At 37.7% G+C, this 21,778-nt stretch overlaps 1 protein-coding gene across 1 annotated transcript; it reads left to right on the top strand.

Annotated features, from left to right (window-relative positions):
• The first annotated feature begins 4,790 nt into the window (after positions 1 to 4,790).
• Positions 4,791 to 9,174, top strand: LOC104442752 ((E,E)-alpha-farnesene synthase). The gene is made up of 6 exons (XM_039310729.1): positions 4,791 to 4,874; positions 5,407 to 5,671; positions 6,336 to 6,708; positions 7,907 to 8,125; positions 8,208 to 8,328; positions 8,872 to 9,174. The coding sequence occupies exons 1-6, from the start codon at positions 4,791 to 4,793 to the stop codon at positions 9,172 to 9,174; spliced, it is 1,365 nt and encodes a 454-aa protein (XP_039166663.1).
• Positions 9,175 to 21,778: the final 12,604 nt, after the last annotated feature.

Below are 21,778 nucleotides of genomic sequence, written 5' to 3'. Positions count from 1 at the left end.
TTTGTTTGATAACGATACAAAAATTTCTTCATTTCAGACGGCGGCGGCAACGACCGACGACCTTTACTATACAAAATAAAAGTAAAAATGATTTAGTAACAAAAAAATAAAGAATAAAATAAAATAAAATAAAATAAATCATAAAAATAAAAATAAAAATATCATTTTATTTTAAAATAAAAATATCCTTAAAAATAAATTTATTTTATTTATTCTATTTTATTTTATTTTACGAATAAATTTATTTTAAAATGAATAAAAATAAAAAATAAAAAATATATTTGGCAAAACACTCAAGGAAAATAAAAATAAATTTATTTTTATTTATCATAAATAAATTATTTCTAATAAATTTATTTTTAATAAACTAAAAATAAAATGATAAATAAAAATAATTTATTTGTTTTTAATAAATTTTAATAAATTTATTTTAATTTTTAAATGAATAAAATGAATATATTTATTTTTATTTTTAATAAAATGAGGAGAGGCGGAGGAGGAGGAGGAGGCAAAGACGTAGAGGAGATGAGGGAGGACTCACCGAAATTAGAGTTTAGTGGGAGAAATTGTTTCTGATTTCTCTTCCAAATCAATTTTTAGAATAGAAATCTATTCCAGAAATAGAAAAACTGAGTAGATTTATCAAACATGTTTCTATTCCAGAAACAGGTTTGGAATAGAAAAATTATTTCTGGAACAGAAATTTTGGTTATTATGCACCCCCTAAGTGACCCTGCTGGCCACATTCAAAATAGGCACCCATCCTTTGGGGGCACTGGTTCACTCCATGTCACCTTCCACAAGCGCGACATAGCTCAATCCTATTTGGCACTAGCTTGCCAACTCCACCTCTCCTATTTGGTGGAACTTGGAATCTATTTCCAGGCATGGGCCTCTTCCCCCGGCGAATACCTTCTCTGTGAGAGTTAAACCTCAATCCAGACGAGGTAGCTTGCTTGTTCAAACCTCTCTCTATCATCTGAGCTCGACGATAGACCTCTCAATAACTTGTCAGATTTAAAGGCAGGAGAGGTTGCTTCAATTTAGAACGAATTTCAAGCCCTAATTGTGACGATTTGTTCGAATAGACAATTGGGGGTTTTGATCGTTTACTGGCATTGCAAAACGGAGTTGAGTTAGCTTGACGAGTCATATGGATCATGAGCACATGAAAATTTTCTCTTTCTTCCTTTCTTCTTTCTCCTTTTTCTTCTTTCTTGGCGAGCCGCTTTTCTTTCCCCTATTTCTGCTTCAGCTTCTTCTTATCCTCTTGTGCTTCATTGCACGAGCTCAAATAAGAAGAGAGAAAGAGAGTTGAGCTCGGGCTTGACTTGTTGGGCCATATTATTACAATGGGCATAGGAAAGTCCCTTCAAAGCCCATTCATCATCGGATTTTGTCAAGGTGCACCAGTCGACACTAGCTTGGAAAACGGAAAACCCAGGAAGCTACTAATGGAATTAGTACACGGGCCATATATCATTAGAAAATAAACTCGAATACGCTCGTCATGATACCTGGTTCGCAATTTTCTGAGCTCCTTTGAGCCTTATATCAATCAGGGAAAGACAGGCCAAAGTCGGAGAAGAGGTTCGGACCAAGTGTGAATTGAGGCAGTTGATACTCTTTGATGTTGCTGTTGACAAAAAATTTAGCAGTAGGGCCTGAGGTTTTAATACTACAATGTCCCTGGCTTAGAAGTGTAGAAGAAACGCAGTGGGAAATGGACTCAAGATGACGTAATCTAGACGTTTTCGATTAGTGGTCAGATTGCGTCTATATCGATGCAATCGATTACTAATCTTCTTGAGATGCTGGGAGGGCCCACACAAAATTAACCCTAGTTATTACTCAACTATCGTGCTTATAGTATATACGTGCATAAAGAACGTGTCGGTTACGAGGGTCAAATTCCGCCGTATCTGGCAGAATTGATTTTCCTGAAATGATTTTCTTAAAAAAAAAAAAAAAAAAAAAAACAAACAAATACGTGATGAACTTGTTAGCTATCAAAAAAAAAAAATTTGTTAGCGAAATTCCAGGGTCAATGGTAGCCGGCAGCTGTATTTGGAGAAAAAGGACGACAAGGGCTTACGTACATGATATGCTTCTTTGTATTTTTTTTTTCATACTTTCAACTGTATAGCCTTCGCCTATGGATTGGCTCAATCCACTGATTTATACATGCAATTTATCTCCGCATTTATCAGATATTTTCTTCTTATTTTTTTCTTTGGCCACAATCTTCAACTACCGCCTATTAAACTACACAGTTATCGACATTAATCCTAGAGGGGTCCAGACTTTTAAAAAAAAGCTGATCAGAACTTCAACACTGAAAAAGATTTATGTTAGGCTGGGTATTACATATACATCACGAATATAGTTAGGCCCTGTTTCAAAGGCTATAGTACCTTATTCTTTCACATCCAGTAATGCACCGTTACCCAATTTCATTTGGCTTTTATCGATGTACCAGTATTAATGAATATAGATCTTCCACTGTCATGTGATTACTACATGCATCATCAATATAATACTTATCATTCTCCTCCCCGTTTGCCTCGTGGCCTATGTAGAACATGTTGTTTGTATTTTTTCTTTCAACATAATTATCTTGGCAGTTTAAATTTGAGCGACAATACTTAAAAGTGATTTGTTTTCTTGCAAATACAACAAGATGTATATTCTTCTTTTGGAGAGGTTTCTCCTCTTCTTCTTTTTTTTTTTTTTTTTTAAAGAAAAAATTCCTCAAACTCCTTCCACCATTTTTTACATATATGATGCTGTATTTTTATTGTAGATTGAAAGATACTTTTAACTGATTCTTTATCTTGTATCATCGTTCTTTTTTCGTATGCCTCTAGAGAGCTAATTAATTCACTTATTGATATAGTACTTCAATCCTTATATTCTTATATAGATGAGGTAATAAAATTGTATTTTCTAGTAAGTATCATGATAGTGATATCATCTTTATAGGCACTCATTTGATTTTCTACTTCTTTTAATCTACCATAATATTGTTGGATAGTATTATAATCTTTCGTGTCAGCATTTTCGAATTCCGTTATAAGAGATTGAAGTCTAATAGTGCTTGCCCTTATTGTGCTTGGAACTCTTCTCAAAGTGAGCTTATTGAATGACACATAGAGGCGTTGCATTTTTTTTTTGTAGTGGTGCCGCCGGAACGTTCGCATTTCTTTTGGAGTCGCATGCCCTTTCTCCACATTGTCCCATGAATCTTGGGCTTTCAAGAAAAGAGTGATTTTAATACTCCTATAGTCATAGTTATTTTGGGAGAATTACCCAGAAAGTCCTAAACATTTTGCAATTATGCCAATTTAGTCATAAACTTATTTTTTTACCCAATTGAATCCTAAACCTTTTATAATTGTGCTAGTTCAGTCCTTCCGGCCAAAATTGGCTGATTGGCACTAGCGTGGCTGCCGGTTGGCATTGGCCATAATTTTTTTTAATAATATCTTTTTTTGAATTATTTCATTAATTTTTTAATCTTTTTTTCGTTTTTTTCCCTCCCTCCTTCTTCCTTTGGCTCCGGCGACTGGCTAGCCCTTGCCAATCGTTGGAGCCAAACGAAGAAGGAGGGAGGACCAAAAAAAAAAAGAGAAAAAAAGATTAAAAATTAATAAAATAATTCAAAAAAATTATTATTGAAAAAATTATGGCCAGCATCGACTGGCGGCCACATCGGCGCTAGGCGGCCAATTTTGGGTGGGAGAATTGAATTGGCACAATTATAAAAGATTTAGAACTAAATTGGCTAAAAAATAAGTTTATAACTAAATTGGCACAATTGCAAAAGGTTTAAGACTTTTTTGGTAATTCTCCCTAGTTATTCCCATTGAAAGTAGTAATAAATAGTAAGTATGAGCTAGAGCTGTCCTTAATCTTGGTGTTGGATATGTAGACGGAAGATTTTAGTTGCAAGTGGATAGGCAAACAACCAAACGAGGCTCTAACATGACTGTTAGTTTGACATAGAATGAGAAAAGATTAAAACATTGGTAATGGAAGAATAGTGTGTGGCTGATTTTGGAGCAAAGAAGGACCACTAGAGATTCGATGGATTTGTGTGACAAGGGCTTGTGTACACGGTATGCTTTTTTCTTTTATACACTTAACCCAACGGCCTTGCCTAGTTATAGGCTCGATCCACCAATCTATCTCTGCCCGCAAACTTCAACTACCACCTATTAAACTAGGGACTTGTAGACATTAATCCTAGAGGAGTCTATGTTTTTCTAGAAAAAAAAAATGATCAAAACCTCAATACGCCCAACTTGATTAAGATCATAGAGTGCAGTATTCTACCGACAATATCCGTAATATCTAGAGAAGTGGATTGCGCACCCACTTCATTCCTAATTAATCTCTTAAATCTTATTTTTTGGTTAGATGAATGAGGCTTGCTTTTTGCTAGTTAGGCATTTATAGGTTTATCTAGTTTTGTTTGTACGAAGGCATGAGAAGCATGGGCAGATTTTTGCTAGTTTGACTTATAACCTTACCTAGCCATCAAATGTTTGGTTTTACGAGGTTGGGTCGTGTTCTCAACGTAATTACTGCGTGTGTGCGGAGACGACCAATTGAATGAATTGCCGTGGTGGGCTTGCTGTAGGGATCAAATTGAACAGTCACTCTCAAGCCCCAACAACACTAGCCTTGTACTCGCCCATATAAATCGAGGAATTGTGCTCCATATTTTTGTACTTTGTAGCCAATTCACATTTCATCGCAAAACTAGTACGCCGCAAGTTGGGGACAAGATGCATCAAAGAAGATCAGCCAATTATAGGCCTAACCTTTGGAAATACGATTTCCTCCAGTCACTTAACAACAGCTACGACCTCGTAAGATTCTAATTTGTACCTTCCGTGCTCATAAGTCTGATTTAATTTGGTTGTTAATAATCCAAATTGCTCTTTTTTGGTTGTCCTCCTTAATTGTAGTATAGAATATGAGACACATGTTAATTTTTTTATTTTATTTTCAAAAATTCGAGCAAGGTAAGTATGTTGCTAAATTAATTTGTAATATCACATGCATGATATCAATATGCCTGTTTATCCTATATATCAGCCATCATCTAGACTTGATTTATAGCTAACGTATAATGTAAGAAACCAATTCATCTAACTCTATACATATGCATGTACTAATTATTTCTGAAATATTGGCGTGTGCACGAGTTGAGTCCTCTAGGGATCGAAATGGAGCCAACCCTTTCAGTGAGGCTCATTTTACACAAAGACTTCGCAAAATATTTTACAATAAATTCATAAAGGCTAAATTAGTATAATCACAATATATTGACATTGCTCTATAAATTATTTGAGGCCTCGAGGTAGATTTTGATCTAACGAATATGACTTGATTCGACAGAAAGAAGGAACTAAAGAACAGGTGGAACGGCTGGTGGAGGAAGTAAAACCAACATTATCAGAAGCAGTCAATTCACTCCTCAAGTTGGAGTTGATTGACAAGATGAAAAAATTAGGGTTGTCTAACCTTTTCGGTAATGAAATTAAAGAAGTTCTTCAAACAGTTGCATCCACCAACAATGGTGTTTTCAACATGGAAGATCATCTCTATGCCAGTGCACTTCAATTTAGACTCCTCAGACAGCATGGCCATGTTGTTTCACAAGGTAAATTCTAAATATGGATGTGTGCGATTTCCTTCGTTTTGGATGTTACTATCGAATCACAGCACATATCAAATAAAGCAATAAATAATGTCAAAGAAACTAAAGATTACTGTACAAAAATTGATTCCTTCCATACCATTCTTAACATCCCTAGAATTACTTTTTATCAATATTCAATTAATGGAGAGTTTGCATACATTTAAGTGGACTTAATATCACTAGATCAAAAGCTCAATAGCCTTCTGAGGATATCGATTGCTCCAAATTTTGTACCCACAAACTTAACGTGAATTTCCAATTCAAGAAATTTTCTTGATTTTGATATCACTCGTTGAGTTTCCGAATGGAGAAGTCCCGCAATCGGCACACCGATTGGGACTTAGCTCTTCTGAAAAGCCTTCTTGTTTTTAGAGAGAGGATCATGAAAGGAAAGTGTAATTGTAGACTAGATGGCGAAGGTTTCGTCCACAGTGAGGCACTATCGAATTGAATGCATACAATCTACTCAAAGTTAATGTCAATATTCCTTGTTTTGCAATAGCATCTTCTTAGCGGTCAGTTGTCGTATTTCTAATATTTAGTAACATCAAGTATAATTAATAGTATCAACAATAATTCTCGGTTCTTTGAGGTCGTAAAACTTTGCCTTTCAATCTGCAATTAGATGCATTAAGGAGCTTCAGAGACGGAAGGAACACATTGAGCGGAAGCAACTGTGGAGACGTTGAAGCTATGATAGAGCTTCTCGAGGCTTCATATCTGGCTATGGAAGGCGAAAACATTTTGGAGGAAGCGAAAGCCTTCTCAACTGGGATTCTCCAAGAGAGAGTCTCTGGTTTGGACGGTCAGCTCTTGAAGCGTGCCGTCCACGCTTTGGAGCTTCCGATGCATTGGAGGGTCCAGTGGTTCGACATCAAATGGCAAATCGACTTGTATGAGCAACAGGAGGACAAGCAAAGTAGTCTGCTTCAGCTTGCCAAGCTCAATTTCAACATTGTCCAAGCCACACACCAAAGAGATCTTAGAGATATATCCAGGTAATTTCTAGGAAAATTGTCCAATAAGTATTAAATCTATTACACTTTTGCCAATTCAGTCCTAAACCTTTTAACTTTGTTAATTCAATCCTAAACATTTTCACTTTTGGCCGATTCAATCCATCCTGTCAATTTTGGCTGGAAAATGCTGATGTGGATGCCGGCAATGTCACGTTGGACCGCCAACGCTGACGTGGACAATTTTTAATTTTAATATTTTTTGAATTATTATTATTTTTTTCTTTTTTTCTTTCCTTTTCCGGTGGTCGACCCCCGACCACAGGCAATGGCCGGCCACCGACGGTCGTGAACTCAAGCCTAAACCATGTCGTCATCGTCGTTGCCACCACCGCCATCACTGCTATCGTCGTCTTCGTCCTTCCATCTCTTCTGCTTGAGTCCTCTCGCCTCGCCCCTTACTCGCTCAACTCGCCACCGAGAATGGACAGCGTTAGCAGGGTGGAAGGACTGTCATCATCTTCCCAATCATCCATGCCCTGCTGGCCAAGGGTGAGGGCCAGCCTTGCCAAATCTAGTCTAGGCGAGGCCAACGCTTGCCTGGGCGAGGGCTCCCCTCGCCGAGATCGGCAATGCCGGCTCTCACCCAGGCGACCCTTGCCGGGCCACGCCGGGCAAGGGCTCCCCTCGCCGAGGCTTCTCCTCGCTTGGCCGGGCCTCGCCTATGGCGGGTGAGGCCAGCTGGCAGGCTATGGCCGGTGGCCGCCCGTCGCCTGTGGCCGATGGCTGGCCACCAGAAAAGTAAAGAAAAAAGCCAAAAAGAAAAGATAGAAAAGAAAAAAAAAAAAAAAAAAAACAGAAAATTAATAATAATAATTCAAAAAAAATTAAAATATTATTAAAAATTGTCTACGTCAGCGCCAGCAGTCCAACGTAGCACCGCCGGTGTCCATGTCAGCATTTTCTAGCCAATTTTGGCCAGATGGACTGAATCGGTTAGAAATGAAAATGTTTAGGATTGAACTGGCAAAGTTAAAAAGTTTAAGATTGAATTGGCAAAAATACAATAGTTTTAGGACTTTTTGGACAATTTTCCCGGTAATTTCTGCACACTCAAACTCACTCATGATACATATAATGTGAATTCATCCTAAGAAATTGTCTACTTCGAAGATATCTTTAAGGGACATGATGTGATTTTTATAGCTTTTAATTTGATTAGTTGCTTCGGTAAATTCAGGTGGTGGAGGGATCTGGGACTTATCGAACATGTGGACTTCGCAAGGGATCGGCTGGTCGAAAGTTTCTTTTGTGCCCTTGGCCTCTCTCAAGAACCACAGTTCAGCTCTTTTCGAAAATCTCTCACCAAGGTCATCATATTGATACTGGTGATCGACGATCTCTACGACCTTTATGGTTCGTTGGAGGAGCTAGAATGTTTCACTGACGCCATTACCAGGTTGGCCACGGTGCCTCTCAAATTTCTTCCTTTCGTGTTTGCTCGGTTCATATTCTCTAACTGGAAAGTCCGATGCTTCTAGATGGGACTTAGAGCAGATTCAACAGCTTCCCGAGTGCATCAAGGTCTGTTTCCAAGCACTTCGCGATGTTACGTATGAGATTGCTCATGAAATTGGCAAGGATGAAGATTGGCATCAAGTGGTACCACATCTCATGAAAGTCGTAAGCAAAAAAACTGTCGAATAACTGCATATCCATGCATTTGTCGCCATAACTAATTTAATTCCTCACATGATGAATCATCTCCGATTAAATCTCCTTTTTCCCTCATTTTTTACAGTGGGCAGATTTTTGCAAAGCGTTACTTAATGAAGCGAAGTGGGACAAAATGGGCTACACTCCATCTTGGAAGAATACTTGAGCAATGCATGGACATCATCTTCAGGACCTCTGATCTTGTCTCATGCTTATTACCTCATGGGACAAATGAAATTGGAGGATGCAGCAGATTTTCTAAAGAGAAACAAGGATCTGATTTACAATGTGTCCATTATAATTCGACTTTGCAATGACCTTGGAACGTCAACAGTAATTATCAAACTTCTGTGTGAATGTTATAAACAAACTGAATTTGACATGATGGATGAATTCTTAGCTTGCAGAAAAATCTTGTGCTTACACACATTCAGAGTAAAGGAGATTGAATCTGATTAACAAGTTAAATTGATTTATTTGTTTGATTAGGCTGAAAGAGAAAGAGGAGATGCTCCATCCTCAGTGGCGTGTTACATGCGAGAAGCAAATGTGTCAGAGGACATTGCCCGGAAGCACATCACGATATTGATAAACCAAGCATGGAATAGCATTAATGCTCATTGCTTTGGCAATGCCGAGAAGCCGTTTCTCCGACCCTTCATCAATGTCACCGTGAATGCGGCTCGTGTTGTGCATATGCTTTACCAGTTTGGAGATGGGTTTGCCATCCCGGACGGCGACATTCAGCGGCAAATTCTATCTATTGTGATCAAGCCTCTCGCTCTCGACTGAGATATTGACGCAAGTGTAATCACAGAGCTGGTGTGTAAGCTAGACCAGCTGCTGCTGGTCGAAAGATTGAGGGCTATAGGCAAATTGTATCCTAGGGTATGCAATAATTGCGTTTGTGTTTTGGTGGGAATATCGGCCAAGCACCTTTATCAGCAAATTGTACAACAAGAACGATTAAATCTAGAGAAAAGTAAATGCAAGTACAAGAAATTGATAAATCGAAAAAATTAAAATTGAGAAATTACATAAGCATTTGTGTTAAGGATCGCGTCTTTTACAACAATTCAACACAGCTTTAGCCCTGTACAAAGTGTAACCGCGTACAAGCGATTAGTATTCCAATTATTGATTACAATTGCATCTGCATGACTTTAGGCTCCATGATTGTATGTTGACCTAATCTATAGGCAGTTACAACTCTTCAATTGTCATTGGACTTAATTATTAATCGCTATCTTCACTTTTTTTGGGTCGGAATATGAGTTTATTTAATAAAAGTGTTCAAACATAAGTACTCGTTAAGGGAGCATCCGAGCAAAGTAACTCCCAGAGGGGTTGAGGGGAATAAGCTAACCAATTACAGGGCAAATAATCGCTATCTTCACTTTGTCTTTAATTTCTGTTTTCAACACTTGTCCGTAGTAATAATTGTAGACCAATCACCATGATACATCAATAGCTGTATCATGATAATTGATACGTCCTAGTCATCAACAAGCGTATCCACTATCAATAACTCATTGATGGTATAATCATACTTAACTCCAAGCTCTATATCTATTCAGGCTGGCACGATGTCAATAAGAAAGATTTAGTCATTTTTGGGTGTCAACAATTTGTAACGATAAAATCCCTACAAAACGTCCATCTTACCATACTGGGCATCGCACAAGGTAACCTTATGCCTAATTTGTCTAATCCATGTGAATCACACTTCTAGAAAAGGATACTTTTTTTAACAAAAAGGGATAATTGAGATGGTGATAATTTGACCAATCCCCCCTTAGCTAGACTTGAATGTTGCACATGTCAAGGATGGTACATTATTCTCTCAAGAGCATCGAAATCGTGACGAGACTCGTTCTATAATCAAGTCAATCACAGATGATTGGATTGGACCACTCTGGATTTGGGAAAACAAATGTGTTTCTCATATTTAATGCGGTGAGATAATTCAGTCCGCACGGATCGGCCAACTCTGTCAGATTATGAAATACTTTTTTCCTGTTGTTATGGGATGATTTGGAGTAGGTATTGGTGGGATCCATTGTCCACTAACAGGCAGCCGCAGAGTCAAATGCCACTGCATTCATCGGCGGCATTAGAAACGGCAAAAAGGTTCAATTGTGCCAAATTATTTGACCTTCAAAACCGTAAACCACTCCTTGGCTTGAAACTTTGGCTCTGAGGTCTGACTTTAAAGTTTTTCATCAGACCTCTGTTGCTGGAAGATGCTTCTTCAAGTTACTAGATTTGATTTGATGTTTTATCGACATATTGGCACAGTCAAAACAATAGATGTAGTCCGTATTAGCAACACGTGCAAGCTGCAATTGATTTATTGAGTCGAGATGGATCGAAGTAAATACATACTGAAGCAATACCCATCAAGCTGGAATTGATTCAAAAGAGCATCCGATCAGCATATTCAACTTAAAAAATCAGATGATAGACCATGTTGACTTGATAGAACTTAGTCAAATCTGTAATTTTCCTCTTTCACATAAATTAGTCCTGAGTAGAACTTTAAACTGCTCCCCCAAGCCCATGTGGGGTAAACCACTGGGTATAGAGTTCTATCCTCGGGGATTCCCAAAAAAACCCCAAGGAACAAGGAGGCCACCTCCAATGAAGATAATAGGGGGAATAGAAGCCCCTTGAGTGGGCCGAGGAGGGACTTCCCCAAGCTAGTCCTGAGTAGGACTTTAAACTGCTCCCCAAAGCCCATGCGGGGTAAACCACTGGGTGTAGAGTCTATCCTAGGGACTCCCAAAAAACCCCAAGGAACAATGAGGCTACCTCCAATGAAGACAACAGGGGGGAATAGAAGCCCCCTGGGTGGGCTGAGGAGGGACCTCCCCAAGTTAGTCCTGAGTAGGACTTTAAACTGCTCCCCCAAGCCAATGCGGGGTAAACCACTAGGTATGGAGTTCTATCCTAGGGGACTCCCAAAAAAACCCCAAGGAACAAGGAGGCCACCTCCAATGAAGACAACAGGAGGAATAGAAGCCCCCTGGGTGGGCTGAGGAGGGACCTCCCCAAGTGGGTCCCAAGCGGGACCTTAAAAGGCTCCCCAAGCCCATGTGAGGTAAACCACTGGGTATGGGGTTTTATCCTATGGGATCTCCTAAAAATCCCAAGGAACAAGGCGGGCTGTCACCAATGAAGGGACCCTCCCTGGGGTAGGGAGGGGTCAGCTGAGGCAGTTTATGAACATGTGTTTTTGGGGCTTTGTCCCTTCTTATGGCTTCTAGCACGAAATCAAAATCTAGAACATGAAATCTGAAAGTGATGGGGCTTCCTTCCATGTTCATGATGCATGTCTCCTATTAAGAATTCAAGTCCGATATATAAAGTCAATGCTATCACAAACCATTGTGAGGGTTTGATAAACATGTATTTTTAGAGTGGATGAGACCCGAAATTACATAAGATGAGAGCGATCGTACATTCCTATAGATAAAACATGCGCACACAACATAACTTCGCTTCTTGTTCCCTCCATTGTCTATTTATATGTTATGACCCACAATTGTCCGAAAGGTCTTTTGATAAAGCATAGAAATCAGATTCTCTGCCCTCTTCGTCAGTTCCCACTGACTTTCCCATATCGAGCACTTGGTCTAACTGTTCACTTGATTCCCTCGTGGAAAAGATCCCAAAAGTGCTACCCTTTTCACATGCAGAACCATTTTCATGAAGCGGTAGAGTTTTGTCTCTGAAGGTGTTTTTAATTTGCAGTCTTCTTCTCCAACAATGGAAATATGCTGCATTCTTGAAGTAGACGTCAATGGCCTCGAGACTTTCCTGGTGGACAAGGTAATTACTTGCCCTGCTTTCTCACTCATTTTTAGGTTATCACCTTTCTGTTTTTATGACCTGCTTCAGTTCAAGTTCTTGTGATGTTGCTTCTTGTTACAGTTTTTACTACTAGTAATTGGGCTTTGAGTTTCTCGAACTGTGAAGTCACTCAGCTGATGAAATGGACATCTGCCTAATCGATTGATTCCTGTTTCTTGAAAAAAATAGTCTTTCCTGCGTTGAGAAGCCTGTCGTACTTTTTTGAAGTTTTTCAGGTTATCCCTATTATGGTTTTGAAGACTTAGACCATCCTGATGTGACTTTAACATTTTTTTTTCCTTTCTTTTCCCCTTTTGTTAACACTGTCTCTGTTTTTTGTTTCTTGTGCAGAAAATTACGGGATCGTTTTCAAGGAGGCTTAACAGATTGTTTGGTCAAAAATCAGGAGCAGCAAATGGGAAGCAGAAAGTGATCTTTCATGATTTTCCAGGAGGCTCAGAGGGTTTTGAGCTCATGTCAAGATTCTGCTACAACAATGGCAAAGTCGAGATAAACCCTTACAACATCGTCCTGTTGAACCGCGTGGCACGTTTCATGGAAATGTACTGCGATGAAGCGCTGGGCAATCAAAATTTGGAGGAACAAATGGAGAAATCCCTCAAAGGGATCAACTACTGGTCTTGGTCTGAACTACTAGCGTCGTTGAAACAATGCCAGGATTTGTTACCTGCTAAAGATTCGTCTTTTTTAGTACAGAAAATTGTGGACTGCATAACAGAGAGGTTATCTTTGCCTACTGATGCGAGCTCGTGCACGTCTTCGTCAGACAGTTCGTACTATCCTCGCTCAAGCATGGATAGTGTCAATAGCAATTGCTCTCATATGGCGTGGCGGTTGAAAGATCTTACATTCTTGGAAATTGATTGGCTAGACAAAATAGTGAGAGCAATGGTATCAAAAGAACATGACCATTTCGCCATAAGTAGATTCCTCCTCTATTATCAAAAGATGAAATCCACTGGCACTACGGTCATCGAGAAACGCAGGATTTTAGAGGGCTTGATCAGTCTGCTATCTTTGGTGGATCGGGGCTCGAGCAACATCTCTTGCAAATGCCTCTTTGAGCTACTATGCCTCGGATTGAGGTGGAACATAAGCACTGGCCACAAAGAACTCTTGGAGAGCTTGATTGGCTCACAATTCGACCAAGCCACGGTTGACCATCTGCTCATTCAATCGCCTCGGGGGAAAAAGTACGCATATGATGTCTATTTGATCATCAGGATTATTAAAGCATACTTGCACAAAGGCGATCAATCACCTGCAGGTCAGCTTAAGAAGGTTGGCCACTTGATTGATTCCTACATAGGAGAAGTGGCTGCCGATTTGTATGTAAAGCCCGTGACATTCGAAGAGCTGGTCTCAATCTTGCCGGAGGCTGCAAGAGACTCTCATGACAGCCTATACAGAGTCATAGACATCTACATTGAGGTACCATACTTGGACGGAAAATTCTCAAAGCTCCACGTTTAGTAGAACATTTAACAAAGTTACTGCTGAGTACTTCATTTACTTCACTTAATTTTCATGGCTGAAACATCATTTTCTGAGTTTTTTTCTTGCTATTTCTTATAAGTTTTATGCAAATGCTTGAGCATTTCCTGTATAAAATGCTTATCAGGAGAGAATTTGTTTGCAGGTCCATCAACAATTATGTCCACAAGAGAAGCAGAGAATATGTGATGTACTAAATCATGAGAAGCTCTCTACAGCAGCTCTGGGAGACCTGGCTTACAACGCAAATTTTCCACCCAAAATCACTGTTAAAGCTCTGCTTATGCTGCAACATAAGCTCAAGAACCTGGTCCCAGGCACACGAGAGAATGTCAGCGATAAGGTCAAGGGAAAGCGAAAATCACACAATAGTTGGTGCTAGAGGGGAATCTACAAGTCGGTGCGATCAGATACTGCAAACTCAATTGTCCAGTCAGTGCAATGCAGGATTCTCAATTGCCTATGATTGTGTTCAGAGCTGGGACCTTTTTCCTTCCATATCTTTTTTCTTTCGGGCTAGTCATTCTAGAATAGGCAAGTCGCCTTGCATCTTCTTCTACCTCTGTTTTCTGTAGTTCTGAGATGATTTGTATAGATTTCATAATATGCGGTGCAACAGACACGACATATTTATGCCGGTGATAGGTATAAGGGTGATCGATAAGTATACTCGAAGAATGTCAATCCTTTTTGTGGTATATAGAATCAAAGTCCATCTCAAATCATCAAAGAGCATTATCTCTGGCGCCAAAAAAAAAAAAAAGGGCCAATTTAGACGCCCTACTTTCAAAGAACGGCAAGAAATCTACAGAAAGTCTAATGAATTTATGAAAATCATGAGCACACTGGCTTTGATACGATATTAATGTGAGTGTGCAATCAATTTGAATGTTTAACGAAGACGATTTAGTTACTGAGACACAAAGTGAAGAGAGGAACTAGAAGAGAGATTGAGAAATTCAAGGGGACAAAACCCTTCTTAAGAACAAATTTAATTTGTCAATTCATTTATCGATGACAAAATCTGACAACCCATATCCTTCAATTAACCCAATACCATGATTAATGGGACAAATTTATTAATACGATGAATGGATGTTTCTAAAGAATATACATAACGATTTACGAGTTCGTGCTCATCGCCGACTGCGGAGAAGAACGCGCTCGTTTTCAGAACAACAGGCAATGCAGTCCCAGACAATGCATAAGCCAAAGGATTTTGGACTTTCTGAATTTATTAACTTTTTTTTTTAAATTTATTGGTTATTATAAGTTTGACCCACGATTTTGAGTGATGGCCATAATATAAAAATATGTGACCCTCTTTTCTTTTTGTTATTCTCAAGACAGAATCTATGCTTTGGTCTACGTCAAGTTTTGGCTCGTATAGAGAGGAGTGATGTTCTTTTTTTATACTTCTTCTGCTCATTTTAACCAGAACCGAAAATGTTTTAATAAATGGACTTGGATTTATGTATTCCTTTCGCTTGACATGCATATCTTGCTTTAGAGAGTAAATCAAGCCCATTCTTTTCATAAAAAGAACATTACCTCACATTAAATTTTTTTAAGAGTTGACAACGTTTTTTGCTGGCTAATTTTTTTGTGATTGGGTAGTCTCTTTTCATCCAAGGATGAGGGCACGTGAAAGTCGGTATGGATCAAAGGGTCTCGATCCTTTCTAAGGTCTAATCCACTAATAATGTCCCATTCTCGGTCCCTAAAGTCAGTTCTTATTAAGAAAATTCAATGAGAAAAGTTTCTATTTTTGATAAACTGATTGCCCCTATAAGAAGAAAAGGCAGACTTGACTTGAGATGTGTTATCTTTCTTTGTCTGGTTTGTTTTTCAAAAATCAAAAGAAACTGTAATGTGACCACTTTTTTTTAGTCGGTATCGTGTAACCACTTGACCATGAGGTTTTTATCTTTGAATGAAGTGTGTTTCATTGTTGACGCCTGGAATATCTCAAAGTATAGCAATGAACTAGAAAAAGAAATACTCGTAGAAGTATTCACAAAAATGAAATATTTTCATTGGATGAAAGAAGGAGATAGTATTGTTCGATTGAAGTGTTTGGACGACATGACAACATCCACCGGTGAGCGTGAGCATTTAATGCAAGTTTTGGATCTAATAACAGCAGTCTCAATTCTCAGACTCGCGGACAAGCATCATTGATATTTGAAAATGCACATTTTCTTAGGCTGACGCAAATTATATAATTCAAAAGAAAAAAACATCCTTGGTATCTGTGATTTTTCGAGTCTTCAACGCTTTTTGGTAAGTGAAAGCATTCAATGGATGGTAAAGTCGAGAAAGCTTTTCCCTCGAGGCGATTGAAACTTGTTGCACGACCATTGCCCCCTTCCATTCTCTCAACAACTCTATTTCTGTCCCTCGTGTCTAATAAATAGTTAGGGATGCGTAAACATGTTTTATATTCTAAATGCCAAAAATGCCAAAAACCATAATAAACCTATTCACATTGATACAAATACAGTTCATTTGACCAATTTAAATTGAAAATTGGTCATGTAGATTCTAACTGTCTTACTTGACATAATTGGAGCTATCATTGACTTTTTCAAATTTTGTAAATTTTTTATCATTAAAAACTTTAAATTGGTATACTTGTGAGAAATTTACTCGCCATTAGTTTATGTTAAATTTACTATCAAATTGTTAAGTTGAATGACACACATACCGGTTTGAAGTTTTATAATTTGTTTGTCACATGTGTATCAATTTATGATTTTTTGAGATATTAATTTAATTTCATGGAAAAATGAGAGTAAATTTACTATGGATATACTAGTTTAATTATTTTATTGTAAATTTATCACGAGTATACTAGTATGGGTTTTTGTGGTATAAAATCTATTTCAGAAAATTTGTCATAAATATACTAGTTTGAGATTTTTAAAGTGCTTTGGGTTTAGCTTCCTAAGGGGTTTTCGACCAAATGTTGACCTTGAGAAAGTTGGAAGCCCAATATTAGTATGGACTTGCATTAAGCTTTTAGTATTTGGTCAAATGCTGAAACTAATTTTTTTTTTTTTTTTTAACCCTTTTGTGTAACTGTTCATCTTCTTGTGTGACAACTGGTGAAGCCAAATTTGGTCAACAAAGGGTTGAGGAGGCTAGATATGGTTGGCAAAGGGCCAACCAATGCTCGATGAAGGATCGACAAGGGATGGTTGCCCGACCCAAGCACCTTAGCCAGAGGTCGTACGACCTTGAGTGACTATTGCCTAGGTCTCGTGACCTCCATGACATTGCCTAAGGTCACAAGATCTAGGAGGTCACAACACAGGCAGCAATCACTTGAGTTGCATGCCGCCTAAGTGGCGTGACTCTCACCGAGGGTTGCTCGAGGTCCTCAACGTTGCCTAAGGTTAGGGACCTTAGTTGATGGTTACTGGCATTAGATCTGGCTCAATGACAACCATAGCCCTTCATCGGGCTTTAGCAAATGATTTAGGTTTTCTAATAAAAAAAATATAAAAATTATAGTCAAAGCCCATTAAAAATTTCTTTTGTCAAACACTCCTTGAAACCAAAAAATCATTTACAAAGAGTTTTTACTAAACAAATTTACATTCTCTCAAAGGGTTTTAGCTTCAGCATTTGAATTACACCCAAATTCCATTTAGAAAGATGAACCAAATGGACCCTTAGTTGTACTAACCCAATTTTTAAATACTTTTTTTCCAATATTTTATTATTTTATTATTTTTATTCTCTTTTCCTTTATTTTCTTTCTCGTTCTTTCTTTTCTCTTTTATCCTTTTGAGTTAATAATATGCAAATCCCCAAGCCAATATGCCATGACACAATTATTCTTTATTAATTTTTGCTAAATTTATTATTAAATTGCTAAGTTGGATGACACGTGAAATTGACGGATATATTAATTTGGGGTTTCGCTCTCCATTTATCACTTATGTATTAATTCAATTTCACGAAGACTAATGAATGGTAAATTCATTACAAATATACTAGTTTATGATTTTTTGCAGTGAGTAAATTTGCTATAGGTGTACTGATTTTGATTTTTTTGTGATAAAAAAATTAGTTTGAGGAAAATTGTCATGAGCATACCAATTTAAGGTTTTTGGTGGTATTAATCTTTTCTTTTTTCCTTATCACCCTCAGCAATCACCACCGGTGAAGGACGCAACTCCCGGGGAGGGCCAAGGTTGGGACGGCCTTGTCGGCCTTTGGCATTGCCCCCTTGCCGGCTGACTATCACCTAGGAGCAGGACGCGAGGAGGTGGAGGTTGAAGCACAGTGTTTGGGCGTCACAGTTGTCTCCAGGTCTGGATCTGGGTTCGTCGTTCTGGGTAGAGAAGATCTTTGACTGAAGAGTGAGGGAAAAGTCCATTTCCAAACAACGCAGGGGATGTCACCTGTTCTCCTGTTGTGCATAGTTCCATATTGGTACAGCAATGCGTCTTTAGAAGTTTGGGCGCACATCTTAAGTCCAGTACATCTCATTGTTCCACTCATAGTTGCTTCTTCAGGCACGTAGGTTTTCTCTTGAATTTCGCGCGCATCCTTGCCCAAACCATCTCTCTCTCTCTCTCTCTCTCTCTCTCTTTCTCAGTTTGTGTGTTCGTGAGATGCAGAGATGGAGATGGTGTCTCCGCCTAAGAAAACGAAACAGCCGGGCGCCTTAAGAGTCCTAAATGGAAACTTGGTAGGAAACAAACAATGACGATCTTGCTTTTGATTTGGGCTCGCCCATATGGCAAAGGCTGGGGAGTCCCCTCGCCAGATCTGGAGAGGGCCCACTTCACCTAGGCCTTGCACAAGGCTGGCAGGTGGGCCTTTGCCTATGGCCGTCGAGAGTATCTTCACCCTCGTCCTTGTGGCTGCCGACCTCTGCCAGCTGGCGGTATAATAAAATAAGAAAAAAGAGAAAGGAATGAAAAAATTAATAAAAATTTTGAGAAAAAAGTGTTACAAAATTAAAACATATTCACGTCAGTATCGATTGTACCACGTAATATGATTGGGTCTACGTTAGTAATTTCCAACCTAAATTGATCGGATGGATTGAATTAGTATTACTGTGAAAATGTTATAATTAAATTGCTCCCATTGAAAGGTTTAGAGTTGATTTGATACTAATACAATAGATTTATGATTTTATTTTTTGGTGCATTTCCCTATTCAATCCAATAAAGAGACTTTTCGACTATTGAAATAGTGATTGCAAAAGTACAAACATGTAATATTTTCCATATTTTGTTACTCAGAAGATGTAGCTGAGAATTCTAGTAGTTATCAAGTGATGTGATGAATAGTTTCATGCTACAATTGGGTTCTCATAGAGTTGTAACTATCTTAACTCTTGATGGGCACGATGTCGTCATTAGAAAAATGATCATCTTTAAGTACGCTCAATAAGAAAATATCTAATTTTTAGAACATTGATTCTATATATCAAGAGAAAAGCTAATTCATTTGAATTCTCATGTGATATGTCTATATGTCATGAATATAGGTAAAATGTGAAGATAAATAGTAACCAATCAAAAATTACATAAATAAATTATTTCAAAGAGAAACAACGTATTTTCCTGTGTGGTGTGTATATACTTTATTTCTAAAGACAATGACTTGTCGGATACCTACCTCACATATGTCATGGTGTTTGGTTCATGGATAGAATAGTTTATTCTCATGCGTTGTGTCTATAAATATCTGAACAATTGGCAAATCTACTCCATGGTGAGTGCAACATAAGATTCCACTATAGATTAAGCATTACCATAAATATGACAACTATACTTGAGTTAGTCAATTTTTTTAGTGTTTCCCAACCCTTAATTACACTAAAAATATATATACAATGTTTAGACCTCATAGTTTCTCTGAAAAAAATCTCCCATCTTACAAGGGAATGTACAAATCTTACAATAAGATTTATTAATTTTAAAGGACTTACATTAAGGGATGAGTACCAGTTCAAGGTAGACTCGGGAATTGTATCTAAGTGGTTATCGTCTTGTTCCAGATGCCAAATTTTTTAAACCAACTATTATTGGTCCGGGGGGCAAAATTGGACCACTGAAGAACTGGGCTGAGATAACCATAATTCTCTCTATTTATTCTTGCATGTTGAACTTTTTATCTTTTATGTCATTTTACGAGTTCATATTTTTATGGATTGTTGCTTTTGATAGATGAGATTTCTTTTTTGTTGCTTTAACTTTTGTTTAGCTTGGCTAAGGGATGAGCTGGACACTTCCCAATGGTTTTATATTCTGTTTGTTTTGTACCGGTATTTTACATCTCAATGTTTTGTTGAACTAATTTTTTGTGCAACCGCTATTTATCTAATTTTAAATAGGTTTTACTTCTCACCGTTTGGTAGGCTGGCTATAAAAGTTTGTCCTTTCAAGCAATTGAAAAAACTGAAACCAAAAAAAAAAAAAAAAAAAAAAAAAAAAACATCACGGACATTGCCCATAAAAATAAATAAATAATTTTGTTTATTATACATAAAAATGTTTAGACATAAATAATAATTGATGATAATATTTTTCATTGACTATATATTTTAAATATTCATTTTTAGGAAAATATTTTTATATTAGTTATATTTCACAAAACAAACTGAGCCTAAAAATAGAAAAAAAGAACAAACATATCGTGCAAAGTCCATAAGGCAGAATGGTCCATGCATATCGAGAAACTTGACCTGCGCAACAACTATTTTTGCAGGATTGCGTTCAAGAGAGGAGGATTAGGTAGAGTTATGCTGCTATGGTCTCAGCCTTGCCGCTTCATAAGAAATGATACTCCAATAATCAAACTTTCTTTACGAAATCTTAAATATAATCATATGAAGCAAACGAGAATAGAAAAGGAAAGAAGGAAAGTTATATTACTTGGAAAATTTCTTGAAATTACGAAATAAAATGATGCTTTGTCTTATGAAATTGTCAGATAATCGTCCTTGATTGTCCACAAGCTCTAGGTTCCCGCGGGATTAAATCAACACGTAAAAATGTGACGTCCCCTATGTATGACGTGTAAATATGGTATGAAGCATATCCACGGTCAAATACATCGTTGTTGAGGCAATTCGCTATCCATTGATTAAAAAATCGCTATCGACATGTGACTTATGTTGCTTGTATGACTATATATAACAACCCGATTGTGCATATGCAAATCATATTCACGTCGGACTAAGTCCCATAACGTGATTCGTGTTTACACCTTTTAGAACGGTAAATCTAGGTGCTCGCGAAGATCAAGGCTTCAGCGTGGTCGAATGTAATTGGAGTCCCGCCAAAGGCCACTCTAATTATATTATCATTAGGGGTATCTTGTCCCCATTATAGGTAGGCAAATGCTGTTGTGATTCTCTTCCCTAATTTAATTGACATGGAATCAAGATTCAGTCTAATAAGACATGCGGACACAGACAATAACCAGTGACGCGTGTAGAAATGAACACTGGTTTCACAAACATGTTAGCCTTCTAAGTCTTTTTCTTTTGGGGTCAAATCTAGCCTTATAAGTTAAGCATAATGAAATGAGCAAAGATAATAATAATTATTATAATTTAATTCCATTGACTAAAGATAAATCATTGAGATGAAAATCTATACATACACATGGACAATTTAAACATGTGAAAAATCACTCAAATTTATACTAAATTGTTCTTGTATGAAACAAAGTTAGATTAAAGAAATTGGAAAGTTCAATCAAAGGAACATAGTGGTTAACTTTGGTGCATAGTCTCTTAGAGCCAAGCAGAAAAACAAATATTTAAATCTCATGTGATGCACAGACACTCTACTAATCTCATATTGAACCCCATCAAGATGTTAATGGCCAAATAAGTGCAAAAGCGTTGTGAAAGAACAAGCAAATGAACAATAACGCACCAGAAAAAAGAAAAAAATCGAATACCTGATTCATATGGTCCACTTGGTGTGACCTACTCCATACATACAAAAAATGTAAGATTTTACTATAGATCAAACAACACAATGGACATTAC

Source organism: Eucalyptus grandis, chromosome 4 (genome assembly GCF_016545825.1).
Source record: "Eucalyptus grandis isolate ANBG69807.140 chromosome 4, ASM1654582v1, whole genome shotgun sequence".
Lineage (NCBI taxonomy): Eukaryota > Viridiplantae > Streptophyta > Magnoliopsida > Myrtales > Myrtaceae > Eucalyptus > Eucalyptus grandis.
Note: the sequence above shows the minus strand (reverse complement) of the source record. Positions and strands in the feature narration are given on the sequence as shown.